General features: G+C 38.5%; 1 protein-coding gene across 1 annotated transcript in view; it reads right to left on the reverse strand.

The window, feature by feature from the left end:
- The window catches only part of stk26 (serine/threonine protein kinase 26), a 28,724-nt gene extending 13,753 nt beyond the window's left edge, over positions 1-14,971 (reverse strand). The window contains exons 1-4 of the mRNA XM_035994067.1: positions 14,718-14,971; positions 2,454-2,522; positions 1,975-2,136; positions 1,300-1,356 (exon numbers count right to left, since the gene is read on the reverse strand). Of these exons, the coding sequence (XP_035849960.1) occupies positions 1,300-1,356; positions 1,975-2,136; positions 2,454-2,522; positions 14,718-14,738 (309 nt within the window). The 5' untranslated portion in view covers positions 14,739-14,971. The remainder of the gene's footprint in view (positions 1-1,299; positions 1,357-1,974; positions 2,137-2,453; positions 2,523-14,717) is intronic.
- Between the last annotated feature and the right edge of the window lie 601 nt (positions 14,972-15,572).

Here is a 15,572-nt window from a genome sequence, read left to right on the forward strand (position 1 = left end):
ACACACACACACGGTTATAAAACCTTTATTCGTAGGAACTCAAACACACCCTGTTTCATATAAGACAAGACTCAACACAGAAAATTAGGCAATCATTGACACCATATAAATCTATAAACTATCCTTTTTATTCATATTCAATTCCAAGCTTATTCTTCCTGAACAGCTGCTTCACAGTACTACACATTGCCTCTCAGCAAACAATACAGACCACGTGTTTTTATTTTATTTTTTTTATATATAAATTGGACACAACTGAAAACATTTTTTATTTTTTATTTTACTTGGCTTTCAATTAATCTCATTCTTATTTTGTACCAATTCTCTCATTTTTATTATTCTTAAAAGGTGCTCTAAGCGATGTCACACGTTTTTTAGGCTACAACATTTTTTGTCACATACAGCAAACATCTCCTCACTATCCGCTAGCTGCCTGTCCCCTGAACACACTGTAAAAAAACGCAGTCTCTGTAGACAGCCCAGGCTCCACAAACAGCAACAAAAACAGACTGTGCCAACCTGCACCACCAAACATAACTAACAGTGTTCCAGCCATAACCGACAAGAAGGATTTGGGGGTGGGGGGTTGGGGGGTTAGTGTGTGGGAGGGGACGGGATGAGGCGGAGGGAGGGGCGAGCTAGCCTCCGTTTTGTTTGACAATACTTTGAACGTCAACAAGAAGTGACGTCACCCAACATCACTTAGAGCACCTTTAATAGTCTCCGTTTTTAATTTCACTTATATATTTTATCATCTAGGCCTGCTGTCTAATTGCCCTTGTTTTAATGTGTTGTATTTTTTTTTAAAGCACTTTGAGCTACATCTCTTGCTCTACAAATAAAATTAATTATTATTATTATCTTTTGGAAAAAACTTCAATATTAGGATTACTTTTGGATTTAACTCTCTGCTCTACAGTATATCTATCTCCCTTCCCTCACTCTCCTTCTCTCTACCAGGCAGGCAGTGGGACAAACTGAGTGGCTTTACAGTGTGCATACTGAAAATGGATCCGAGAAGAAAGGGTAGTTTTGGAATAAAATTGAAATAGAACTAAAACAAAACACAAATTAAATACATTTAGGTGGCTTAGTGGAATATAACATCTGAAATCAATTTTAGTCCATAATTCTTCCATGTATAAAGTCAAAACAATAACACAGCTTCCAGTGCTTTGGGAGATGAAATAAAAGTGATTGGAATTCTGAGTCTAAAGTCTAAAACTTATAAGCCTCATATCGAGTGATGTTTTATTTTTTCTTATTTTACGGACTAGATCAATAAATGTCAACACTCACCAAGTCGAGCGCTGAACCTCCGCCCAGATACTCCATGATGATCCATAGTTTACTGCCCTGAAAGAGACAACCGAACAAGTCAATCGATCAGATTATGCTTTTAATGTAGCCTTCAAAAACTAATATTTATCCTTTCGATATTTCAACAGCAGGGTGGCTGAGGGCCGATATATAATGCTGATATGTTTTTTTTTTTTTTTTTTTTGGAAGTGATGATGTACAACAATTGAATGATTATAACAAAACAATTGCTGAACTTAAATGAACATTTATTTAACACTCATATTTTCTGCATTGTCTCAGTTTAGTCTATGCTAGGTTGTAGGCTATAGCCAGTGGCGCTGGCAGGATTCTGTTTCATAGCACGCACACAAGAATCGCCCGCCCGCTGAAGCGGTTTACTGCGGCAGAAATCAGCTGTTCTTATAATATTTAATGTGTATGAGAGTGTGACGTGTCTGCAGACATTTTGTGTTTATCGGCCTTGTGAGCGCAGCCATCAGCCAACGCGATTATCTCAAAATGGCAGTAATCGGCCCGATTAATTGGATGACAGATTTATCGGTCTATCACTAGTTTTTAGCGAGTTTTCCCTTAAAAGAACAATGTCCTCTTCACGTTTTGTGGCATAAAGCGATCAGTTTGACAGAATGGAAATATACAAACTTTTCACACCTTCAGATAGGAGCCGAAGTACTTAGTGATGTACGGACTGTCGCACTGACTGAGAACTGTGATCTCCTGCTGGATGTCCTCGATCTCGTCCTCAGCCTCCTCCAGATCGATCGTCTTAATGGCGACAACGCTCTGAGTACGATTATCGATCCCTTTAAACACCTGCGGGACGAGGAGGAGGAAGAGGAAGAGGAGAGAAAGGAGGAATGCATGAGGGGAATGAAAGGAAGATTAGAAAAGAGCCAAACATGGAATGAAAGATGGCCGAAAAGGAGATAGGAAAGGCAGAAAAAAGATGATGCAAAGTGTAAGAGGACAAAAGATATAGACGGATAGTTAAAGAGAAAACAAGGATTTAGATTTAAGGAAAGATGGAGGAAAAAAAGATTATAAAAACAGTAACTACAGTAAATACAGTAACAATAAAAATGTCACACACACACACACACACACACACACACACACACACACACACACACCTCTCCAAAAGATCCTTTTCCAATGCGATCCAATTTGGTGAACAACTCCTCCGGATCAATCTGAGAACTCTGAGAGGAGGGAGAAGGGAAAAGGAGAGGAAGACAAAAAATAGGAGAGAAGAGGAGAGGAGACAGGGAGAGAAGAAGAGAAAAGGAGACAGGGAGAGACAAAAGAAAATGAATATGATTAGTGATTGATGATTAATAGGAATTTATATTCACACAATTGAATTTAAAAAAAGAACTGTACATCAAACTGTATTTCACTCCAAACATATACACACACAGCATGTAGCATCTACTTAATGAAAATTAGATGTCATTATTTAATATTATGATTTAGTAAGATAAATGAGGGTAAAAATGTGTTTCCACATGCAAAGTCCACAAAAGTATAATAAAAGTTCTGTTTCTATCACTTTCCTAGCGACTTCGCAACACGACACCCATGTTGCGCACACACACACGCACACACACACACAAAGGAAGTCAGCATGACAGTTAAAGATAACAGGAACTGAACACACGCAGCTGCCTGACCACACACACACACACACACACACACACACACACACACACACACACACACACACACACACACACACACACACACACACACACACCATACTTATCTCTGAGGGCTTTCCACTGACTTACATTCATTTCCTAAACTCTGCACTCTTTGTTACTGCTGCGGTTTTAAAACGGAGCAGTGAGTTTACGGCAATAAACGTCACTGCGAAGAGTTCATAGAAGTGACTTTCACTATCGATGTTACCATTTCCTGCGTTAGCATTACACGGACATCTAAAAACGACTGTGGGGTTTAAATGTGATACATTCTGGTTTGCTCTGCAGGTGGTGCCAGAGGAAAGGTCAAAAGATTATTCAAATTAAACGGGTTCTTCCTCCGGGGAAGAAATACTGTATGTTGGTGAAACATGTTTTTAATAGCAAAGATAAAATCTTCACTCAAACGTTCAGGCCTGTATGTTTATATCTCATGTGTAACGTAGACTGTCTGCATTAGAGCAGCTTTACTCCCTGTCAGTGTGAACTGTGGAGAGAGTTTCAAGTGTTGCCATCTCTCACACGCACGCACGCACGCACGCACGCACACACACACTTTGCTCTTAAACTCCCAAGAATTGTTTGGATGAAGATTTAATAAAAACACCCACAGAAGCATATGCTATTCCTATGATGCTGTTTGAGTTTTCTCTGTCTGAACTAAAAAAAGGAACACAGTCACAGTCTCTCTCTCTCTCACACACACACACACACACACACACACACACACACACACACACACACCACAATGTTGCCACACCCTGTCAGCAAACACAGCGGTTACTGTCCAATGATACTTTTAGCTCGGTGCAGAGAGACGCAGCAGCAAAGATGAGAGACAGTGAATACGTGTCATACTTCTCGCTCCATGTTTTTCTTCTTCTTAATTTTAGAACTTTTTGTGAACAGTCAGCATTAGTAGAACTGCACAAATACAAAATCATCTTATTAAAATGAAATTAAAAAACTGCAGAAATTCTGAAAAAATATAATTAAAGGAAAGCAGTATGTTACCAAAGAGTAAATAATAATAATACATTTAAGAACAAATAATTCAGTGCCAACATTTGTTTAAACTCAGACAGCCGTTAAAAGTTGGCATAATACTGGCATTTGTGTTTTCATAAAGGCATCAGGCAAGCACAAATATCATTGTGATGCAAAATCAATCACGTCCCTACTCTAAAAGTAACTTCTTTGTGTGTTTGTGATCCAGGAAAGAAATGCAACTGCATGCTACATGATTCACCTTTAGCCAATAAGGAAGCTCAGTAATCGGCTGGTTGGACAATATAATAACCAACGATGGTGCTTCCCCAGAGCTCGCTCTCTCTCTCTCTCTCTCTCTCTCTCTCTCTCTCTCTCTCTCTTATATATATATTAGTAACTAAATCTGCAAGATTGAAAGTGAAATGAGGAACCAAAACACATCCTATATCCAGCCTGACTTTACTTCCAGCAGAGGGACATTTGACTTGTGAACGTATTGAGAGTATAAATACTAAACGACAGGAACATAACATGAGTAAACATGACAGACTGCACTTGCAAGAGGGATTATATAAAGTTGAGAGGTTACACTTCAACCGTTCTGTCTCAGCGGGGGGAGAAAAAAACAACAGAGGAGGAAGTTAAACATTCAACACAGGCTCAATCATTAATGTTAATACATTCTGTACTTCTACACTTGAGGAGCAGAAAGTGTCAAAACTAGCATCTTTCAAAACCAAAAACTGTTCCAGTTAATGCTTCACTGCAGGTCACATAATCTTTAAAACATCCGTTAGACACGCAGTCTGGGAATTTTAATGTTGGCTTATCATTTATGGGCATTCAAGGTAAATTACACTCAAATGCAAACTAACCTACTTTCTCGATTTAAAAAAAAAAAAAAAAAGGTGTTTGGTGTTAATGTTTAACCAAAGCTACAATGTCAAGAGTGCGTTTAAATTATGTTGCTCATTCTGAAAAATCCCTAAGCCCTGAATCCCCCGGCTTGTTGTTGTCTGTCTCGACTGTTTATCCATTAACCTGAGCCAAGTGTTAGATAGCTAACCAGTCGCCAGGATCGCTGGATAAACCCCATTAACTGTGGCACAAGAGCAAAAAAAAAAAAACATTCTGTCAAGCAAAGAAGAATCCAAATAATTACACCACCGTAAAGCAACTGCATTTAGATTTTATTCATGAAATTAGAGCTGCAGCTAACGATTAATCTGTTGATGTTTTAAATGGAATTTCTGAGCTCAAAATGACATCTTTGAGTTGTTGTTTTTTTGTCTGACCAACAGTTCCTAAACCTCTTTAACGACATAAAACAGAGAAAAGAAGCAAATCATCACATAATCAACAAAAAGAAACAAAAAGGGCTCAAACGATTTCTCGAGTAACTCGAATAATTCGATCACTAAAAATCCTGGATGCAAAATGATTTGCCTCGAAGCGTCGTTTAATTAATGTTACCGACGTTGTATCGCTCACGGTGTTTCCGCACGGAGGATTATTACTGTCGCACACTGGTCTGACGCTGCTTGCGACACATGCCATGAAGACGGATTACAAAATGAAGAAAGAGCGTAAATAGTGAGGGGCTGAGAGAAGAGACAGGCTGGAGAAAACGACAGAAAGTGTCCAAAGTTTGGAATCAGTTCAAATGTAATTAAAACGAAAGCTCTGTGCAGTGTGTCTACTGCGAAACCGAACTAGCTTACCACAATAATAGCGCGATGTCAATGCTTCAGCATCTCAACAGAAAACATTGAGTCTAACTTAATCATCCATTCCACGAAGCGGACCCAACAAAAGTAAATCACGTATGGACGATGAAACTACACCAAACACAACAGCTACCAAAATCAAAGACAAGAAAATACGCAGTGGTGACCACAATTTGATCTAAAGAGCTGACTTGTTGACTATCCCTTTGGAAAAACAGCTGATTGTTGCGCACCACTCTCTCTCACTCTCTCTTCACGGAGAAACAGCTGATCAACGATCTACCAGCATAAGTGTAACAGAGCTGTGTAGCATTGTAATCAAAGATATAAATGAAAATAGGTTGAGTATAACTAATATTTATATATAGGCCTATATACAGATCAGTCTCAGGTTGAAACTTGTAGTTCTGAATGTTAAGTTGCACAACTTAAGGTAATGTTTATGTATGTTTTAATGTATGCCATATTACATTTTCTTTAAAAACAATGTAATATGGCACTTAAAGTTTAGTTTTTTGAGAGATGATATTGTAAGCAATGTAGGCAATAAAAATGTTGCTTTTTCCAAAAATTAAACCAAACTATTGTATTTTATTGCTCTTCAATAAAACAAAAGTATTTCTTATCTGATTACTCGATTAATCGATGGAATAATCGGTAGAATACTCGATTACTAAAATAATCGATAGCTGCAGCCCTACTGGAAACAACAAATGTTTGGCCTTTTAGCTTCATAAATTATTAGCAGTTAGCTCAAAGCGGCCGCTAGCATGGCTGTAAACTCCTATTTGTACTTTTACTTTTACTGAGCTTTTAGAGTTAAAGAAGCACCAATAGTTCAAAAACTATATAATATGGAGATTAGAAATGCATACCTCTGCCAAGGACGTGCCCTGTCGCACAAAGTTAGAAATAATTTGTGCATCCACTCATGGTTCAGATCCAATATTTAATGGGTTCTTCCTTTGCCCATGCTACACATTTCCACTAAGTTTCATGACAATTGGGCCAGTAGTTTTTTCGTAGTCTCGCTTTGCCAGATCTTCCTCCACAGCACCGCGGAGGAGGGTCTGGCTAGTCCACACAGTATACCAGGACGGGAGAAACACGTGCTCTGGGGTCTCATTTATAAAACTGTGCTTACTAAAAGTGTACGTACGCCCAAGCGTGCGTACGTGAATCAGCCTCGGTGACGGTGAGACAGCGGCAATTAAATATTAAGAAACAAATTTTATTTAAGATTTTAGTTTGCTATTACAAGGCGTTTATGGAACAATTACCACTCAGTACAAGCGCAAATAACACTGCTGGATTTAATCTTCATGGTAACGTGGATGATATGGAGTGAAGAAATGTGCGTGAGGCATCAATACTTCAAAATATTACGAGTAATCGTTATTCCCACATTTACTTTCTGCAGTCTGACTTTAGTTCACCACCTCACCATCTGCGTCGCCAATTCCCATTGTCTCCAAAATGTGCTTACACATGGGTCAGAGTTTGCGTGGATGGCCGCGCATTCTCCCGTCAAGTTTGTTTTTCACAACTTTTGCGTGGGAAGTGGCGTATGCACATTTTCAGCCCCGTTTTGTGCATAAGCCACATTTATAAATGAGACCCCTGGTTCATTGGAATTTCTTTGAACCAATCACAATCGTCATGGGCGGTGCTAAGGGCTGGACGGAGCCCCGGAGCCGCTGCAAAATAGCCTCGAGAAGGAACTTGTTTTGGTGGAACATGTGTACGTTCAAAAGGTTGTTTTAGTCGTGCAACAGAAAACTCAGATTGGACAGATAGTCTAGCTAGCTGTCTGGATTTACCCTGCAGAGATCTGAGGAGCAGTTAACCATAGTCCTCAGAAATCATCAATCACTAAAATTACAACACAAAGAAAGCGGAAGGTAACGGACATCCGGCTGAAATGAGTGAATTCCGGCGGAATTTCCAGCGGCAACTGAGCAATCCCGGAAGTTGAACGTCGTGGATATAGACTAGTTTTCGTTGAGAAACAAACAAACCACCAAACCGAATGGAAAAATCAACCTTCTTGGCGGAGGTAAGTTTCATACCATTCCATTAATTCCACATATAAACATTTAGGTTACTTGTTCAGCATCTTGATTCATGTACTGTAAATGGTCCAATTTTCCTGATTTCTGTCAAAACAATCCTTACCTTCCACAAGGTAGGTCAGTTTTTCCGTTGAGTACCTTTTCCACAACATTTAAAGCCAATGCTCTTTCTTTGGAGGATGTTATTTAAAGCGTTTTCTCTGACAACAAGCCACATCTTAGTCAAGTGCATGTCTCCTCCTTATATAGTCTAAGATGCACCGCAGCCCACTTTATATCACATTAGGCCGAGTTTAAATGCAGACAAAAGATTTAAATATTACAGAGAAGCAGTGGGACAGAGTGGACACACACACACACACACACACACACACACACACCTGAGTTATACAGCTCTTATATCACCAGTCACCCTGGTAATAGGAGACAGATTTGGGCCAAAGCTACACAGATAGAAAGAGACAGGCAGAGTTGAGTTTTAGAGGTCAGTGAAGTGAACATGCAAACATTAAGCTGCATTCAGGAAAACTTGGACAAGGCTGTGGAAACTGTGTGTGCAAGTGAGTGAGAGAGAGGGGAGAGAGAGATCCATGTTTTTACTAAGGAGTGGTGTCCAAATATGCAAATAAATAAAAAAATAAATAAAAAAAGCTCCATGTGTGTGTATTAGAAGTCAAAGGTCACAGCTGCTGGAGGAGGAAGTACAAACACAGCATTCTCAAAACTGACCTTTGCAGAGTCGCATCATGTGGAAATCTCGCCACTCTTTAAACATTTCCTGTTTCGTTTAAAGTCAAAAACATGACACGACCCGTTGAGTCATGCAGAATTAAAACTTTTCCAAAACACAAAAAAAGCTTTATGTATAACAAGTCTGGTGGATGTTTGTTACTGGCTTACACATTACAGGTTAAAACGCTACATTACCAAAACCATTTTTTTTTGCTTATTTTCCTTTTTGTCAAGAGTTAGATGTGAAGATTGATACCGTAACCACGCTCATGTCTGTACGTAAAAATATGAAACCAGAGCCAGCAGCCGGTTAGCTTAGCTTAGCATAAATACTGGAAGTAGGGGAAACAGCTAGCCTGGCACTGTCCACAGGCAAAACAAATATGTGTACCTGCATCTCTAAAGCGCACTAAATATAACATGTATCTCATTTGTTTTACTGGGGTTTATGGGCCAGGAAACTTGACATTTTTACACTTCAGTTTTTGTATGGATTAAGATCTAAAAACAAAAAAATCTACTGACCGGATTTTCATAAAACCCATTATATTTTGGAGCGGATCCAATTCACAGGGCGGTTACACAAATTATTTTTCAACTTTCTATAACATTGTGAGACACGGCATTTGCACTGCATTCATGTGGTGTCTGAATAATCAGAAAAATGAGTTCCTGACTGGGAAAATTCACGTTTCATTAACATTGTGAGATAGGGCATGCCTTGGGCTTGAGGTCTGTGCTCTCTGAGCGCCCTTCTAATTTAATCATTTTATTTAGCTGACAGTTCTTTTTGGATATTTCTTTGAATTCAAATACGTTGACTGTGATCATGAGTGAAACCGGGGACTTCAATAACTCGCAGCTCTGCCCGATCTCAATCTGTTGCCCAGTCTGACTCGACAGATGTGTAATGTGACTTGCTATGACGTCTGTTTAAAAGCTCTGGTGTAGGAAAACGTGAATGTAAACACACCAAAAAGAGTAAAATTGCTCTACTATGATTCAGACCACAGAAAAACTGACTCACCACCCAAAACTCACAAGCAGCTGGCTGGTGTTTCTTTCACACCCAAAAACACACACGTACGAGCAAAGTCTCTTGAGTTTCAGTCTGGTGGAGCCTTTGATTATGTCACATTATGTCATGACGGCATGCTTGAGTTCTTAAAAAGGTGCAGTTGTAAAAATGACAAAGCAGGAGAAGAAGGAGACACTCCCTGGTGTTTGATCAGGGCCATCTCCGTCACCGACACACCTGCACCTGCTTCCCTGCAATGTCGGGAAACAACCTGTTTGCACTGTACCTGGTGACATCCGACCTGCAGACTCAGACTCACAGGAAGTTTCAACACCAGAGCGCGGGAAAGTTCAACTGAAACTGAAGAATGAATCCCCTGCAGGAGTTACAGTTTAGCAGGGAAACAGGAAGTCCTCTCTTTTCTGTTTGTCTTCATTAAGAAGGGTCAGAGGTAGAGCAGGGCCATATGGAAAAAATCTAATATTGCGATATTTTTGACCAAATACATTGATGTTAGAGCTAGGCAATATATCTATATTATATCGATATCGTGATATGAGACTAGATATCGTCTTAGATTTTGGATATCGTAATATGGCATAAGTGTTGTCTTTTCCTGGTTTTAAAGGCTGCATTACAGTAAAGTGATGTCATTTTCTGAACTTACCAGACTGTTGTAACTGTTCTATTATTTGCCTTTGCCCACTTAGTCATTATATCCACATTACTGATTATTTATCAAAAATCTCATTGTGTAAATATTTTGTGAAAGCACCAATAGTCAACACTACAATATCGTTACGGTATCGATATCGAAGTATTTGCTCAAAAATAGCGTGATATTTGATTTTCTCCATATTGTAGGGTTGACTTTTGGTACTTTCACAAAAAAATGTACACAGTGAGATTTGGGATAAGTAATTAGGGCTGCTATGTGGAGCTGTGCTAAGGTTAGATAAAACAAAGCGGTGGAGCCAGCTAGAGAAAGGACAGAGAGAGAGAGAGAGAGAGAGAGAGAGAGAGAGAGAGAGAGAGAGAGAGAGAGAGAGAGAGAGAGAGATACATAAAACAAAGCGAGTTCCCTGTACAGGGAGCACCCGGTCATAGCGTATAACTCGCTGTACTCCGACTTCATGTTTAATCGTTATGAAAACGACAGGTCTGGCTACTCCGCTTGTCATTGGTTGGCTGTCAAAAAAGCGCTTGACGTAGGACGTTTTTTCAGAAAAGTTGAAATTCTTTCAACTTCAAAAAGCTTTATAAAAAAAGTCGGTGGTGGCGTTTAAAAAAGCGCTCACAACTTTTTTGGAAACATGGTTTACTCCACAGGATTATAATGTAAAACAGACGCTGGCAGCTTAAAAAAAAGACGCCAAGTGTGAACATAGCCTAATGGTAATAAATAAAGCCAATCACATTTGAACCGTTGTCTTTTTTTCTACGGTGTTTTGTCCACTTCAGACTACTAGTGCTGCTTAATCGTCTTTCTGTAGCAAACCTAAAACAGCATTCAGACCGTCACAGGACACTAAAACTCTCCACTGACACCCAAGATATTAAAAGTAAAACTAACAATCAGATAAGTATCAATAAAAATGTATCTCCGTGTACCCAACCATGTGGAGTCATTCCAAAGGTTTCCCATACACGACCAGCACATTGTCAATCAATTCAGCAATCAAAGGCTAATCAAAGTGCGTCAGATCAGTGTCCCAACATCCATCAGCAAAGCTCAGTCACATTATCTTTCATAAATATATGATAGTTTATATTTGCTTAAGAACAGAAGAAACTATAAAGCAACTTAAAAACCTTTTTTTTTTTTTTTGCATTTTGTGGTGTTGACGTAAACTGGAGAGGCATAAAATTGTAAAAACTAAAAATAAAGTGTCCCTGCAGTGACTCTTTATATGAAATTAGTTGCCACAATGGCAAAGCTAGCATGCTAATATTAACAGGTGACGCAAAGTGAAGAGCTCACAAAGGTTTAGGGTTGGGTTAGTTAGTTGTCTACTGAATTGCCATATATATGAAGATGTCCACAGTGCGAAAACATTACAATGGACAATAACATTGTTAGAGGGTGTGGTGAAAGATGCTAAAACGCTCTGTAAAGCTGAGGGAAACACTGGTGATAATTGTCTGTGGGTTCGTCACTATCAGTTAATCACTTGTTTATTGGGGATGTCACATATAAGATTTCGATTTTAAATCAAAAATCAAGTGAAATGAGCTTTGAATTTCGACTTTGAAAATGAAAAAAAAAAAATGAAAAATGGAAAAAAAAATAAATAAATAAATAAAATAAAAAGACAAAAGCTAGCTTACCGTCAGGTAGCATGCAGCTAAAGACACAGGCTGACGTTAGCTTACCGGTAGCCTGCAGCTTGTCTTTTCCAGACACTGTGGCCACTGCTGTCAAATAAGAAACAACAGAAGTGGAAAATCCTCCTGCTTCCCTGAAGTCACCGTGTGGCAACATTTTGTCTTCCCCGTGAGTGAGTTATGGAAACTAACAACGAAGGTAAAGCATGGGGGCTCTGAAGGGACTTCATGTTGTGTTCATGTGCACCTTGTTAAGCTAATGGTGCATTTAATTGCACTTCGTTCATTTTGAGAAACTCAAACTGTTGTTGCAAAGTACCCTTCTAACATCTAGTAGCTCTTATTGTAGCATTGCCATCACTGCTGAAAAGAAAATGTTGAAATAGAAAATTGAATCGAATCGCGGATTTGGAGAATCATGGCACCCCTCTTGTTCATATAAAATATTGATTATAGCAGCTTTAAGTCAGAGGCCAAAGTGATTAAGTTGTTTGTATTTAGACAAACAGCCAATATCTGAAAATATCAGTAGGTGTTATGATTTATAACAATAAAACACTTAACTTGTAGGCAATAAATCAACTGTCACTGTCACTTTATCAAGTTGTTTCAGCGTTACACAACACATCCCACAATGCCTCACCAGTCTTCTTGGCAGGTAAAACAGATATTTGTGTCAGCCTCGGCGCTGTAGCAGCTGCCGCCGGGTGTCAGGTGTGTGATGATTTACCCACCAGCCGTCGACACCATATCCGCCCCGCCCACCTGGGACGAACAGAGCAGGCAGAGCGAGTGCGCTGACAGCCAGGCAGCCAGTCCCACAGGTAGACACACCTGAGAGCCGGCCAAACAGGAGGCCGCATGGAGGGTTATATCTCACCCACACCTTGTCGAGGTGGCAGAAACACAGTCTATCTACGGATTTACCTTCAATAAGCAAAAACAAATGTAATCCTAGAATATATTTTTTGGCTTATCGCACAAATCCAATGTTAAACCAGGTATATGGCACAAAATAAAAGACATTAAACAATGTTACGTCACAATAGGTCATTAAAGGAGTATCTTAGAGGCTGCACAGACACACCTAGTACATTGTAAGGGGCAGTCCAAATATAACTCATATATAGCTGATAAAGAGCTATAAATAAGGATATAATAAGCTCACGGACACACTGTGTTACTATGGGAACATTACAATGATGCAATCACACATAAACGTCCTCTTTATGTCAGAATAATGTCAGAATGGGTTGCCACAGACACATAATAAGCAAATAAAGGAATATCTTAAGCGATTTAAACACCATTAAGTCACAGTAAACTCAATATGGAGTCCCAAATTCACACTTTAAGTCACTAAAGGAATAACATAGTTATTTTCTGGCTTTTAATTGTGTTAAACCGGTTTCTTTTTTCAGTTTTTATCTGATTTAATGTGTTTCAATTTGTGTTTTAACTTGTTTCTATTAAAATGTTATATTTCCACCACATTTACGTATATATGTGTATCTTTGTGTGTTTCAGGCTTGTATACACGTTTTCTTCTTTGTGAAGAACTTTGGTGCACAACTTGTTTCCTTTAAAGTGCTATATAAATGAAATAAATGAACTATTTTAAACAACTTAGAATCACTATAAACTCAGTTAAGGGTACTAAAGTCACATTGTAAGACACTATTTGAATACTATTTGAATACAGGAGGGACATCTTGAGAGATTTTACCATGAAGTCAGTATACAGTAACAAAGTCACATTATAAGTATCTGTAATTATATTATGGGTATACCTTAAAAGATATAAACAATATAAGGTCACAATAAATTCAGTTTGGAGTACCACAGTCACAAATAATAAGTCACTACAAGAATATTGTTATAATATCATAAAGTATTGTTTCTGAAATGCACTATAAACTCAGTTTAGAGTATGCAAGTCAGGTTATACATCACTTTATGAGTATTTTAGGAACATCTTAAGAGCTATAAACATCATAATGTGACTATGAACTCAAGTTTGGTGTAGCAAAGTCACATTATAAGTCACTATAGAAGCAATAGAGATATTTTAAAAGATGTAAAAAACCCAGTGCGACTATAAAATCAGTATGGAGTACTTAAGTCACATTAAAAGTCACTATAGAAAAACTATAGAGATATTTAAAGAGATTTAAACATGCAATCACTATAAACTCAGTTTAGAGTGCTAAAGTCACTTTAAAGTAACTTTAGGAGTATTACAGATATATCTTAAGAGATATAAACACCATAAATTCACAATAAACCCTACAGATACAACAGAGAGATATTTAAAGAGATATAACCATAGTGTCACTATAAACTCGGTTTGGTGTACCTAAATCACTATAGATACAGATATTTAAAGACATATTAACACCATAGTGTCACTATAAACTAGGTTTAGAGCAGCCTACTAAAGTACAATTTAAAGTAACTTTAGGAGTATTACAGATATAGCTTAAGAGATACAAACACCATAAGTTCCCTACACATTCAATATAGAGAAGCGTCAAACAGAAAAGTCACCTAACAGTGCCATGTTATGAGCTTTTATAGCGATATTAGGTCTACAGTGACTCTTCTTCAAACTGGGTGCGGAGACAGAGATGACGGTTGGTTTGAATTAAGAGACCTGAAGGTCATATATCACACATAAACAGGTAATCACTTTCAAAACATATCGGAAATGGCCTGTGGTGGCACAATGCCTTCCTCCACTTTTCATAAACTGGTTGAGTATCGCTCGGTAAGACGACAACAACAAAAACACACCTAACAAGTCCACCACGGCGTCCACCTTCTAGCTTACCTGCATACCAGGAACTTCCATGGTTACTTCGAAGTATGAACGCCCTTTTCCTCCGCCAGGTTTGTGTGTTTTTCTACTTCTTTGAGTCGTTCCTTCTTTTTATATCCTCTTCGAGCTTTACCACCCCCCTCCAGACAATAATAAACTCCGCACACTCCACAAAACGATACACTTCTTCGGAGTAAAAGTGAAGAATCCGATAAGAAAAGGCAGTAAAAAAAGAAATGGAGAAATTACAAACACACACACACACACACGCGTCCTGTGAGAGTCTGCAGCAACAAAAAGTGTTGAGCAAACGAGGAGGATGACGAGCTGGTTACTGCCTACTTCAGGGGAGGAGCGACAGAGTGTGTACATGTCAGTATGATACATGAGGATGTCTACTGCCACCTGGTGTTTATATACTGGCAGTGATTCTTTCTTTCTTTCTTTCTTTCTTTCTTTCTTTCTTTCTTTCTTTCTTTCTTTCTTTCTTTCTATCTATCTATCTATCTGTCTATCTGTCTGTCTGTCTGTCTGTCTGTCTGTCTGTCTATCTATCTATCTATCTATCTATCTATCTATCTATCTATCTGTCTGTCTGTCTGTCTGTCTGTCTATCTGTCTATCTATCTATCTATCTATCTGTCTATCTGTCTATGTGTCTATGTGTCTGTCTGTCTGTCTGTCTATATCTATCAATCTATCTAGTAAAATTGTGTATTGTGCAGTAAAATGTTCCCTGCTGTAGATGTTTAAGGTTGTGCTAATGTTAACTCCTTTATATACTGTTGGCTAGTTTAATCTACAGCAATGCATCATATTCTATAAGATCATCATAAGTTTGTAGCTTTTTTTTTTCATGGTTTCAAA

The sequence above is a fragment of the Sander lucioperca genome, chromosome 17 (genome assembly GCF_008315115.2).
Source record: "Sander lucioperca isolate FBNREF2018 chromosome 17, SLUC_FBN_1.2, whole genome shotgun sequence".
Lineage (NCBI taxonomy): Eukaryota > Metazoa > Chordata > Actinopteri > Perciformes > Percidae > Sander > Sander lucioperca.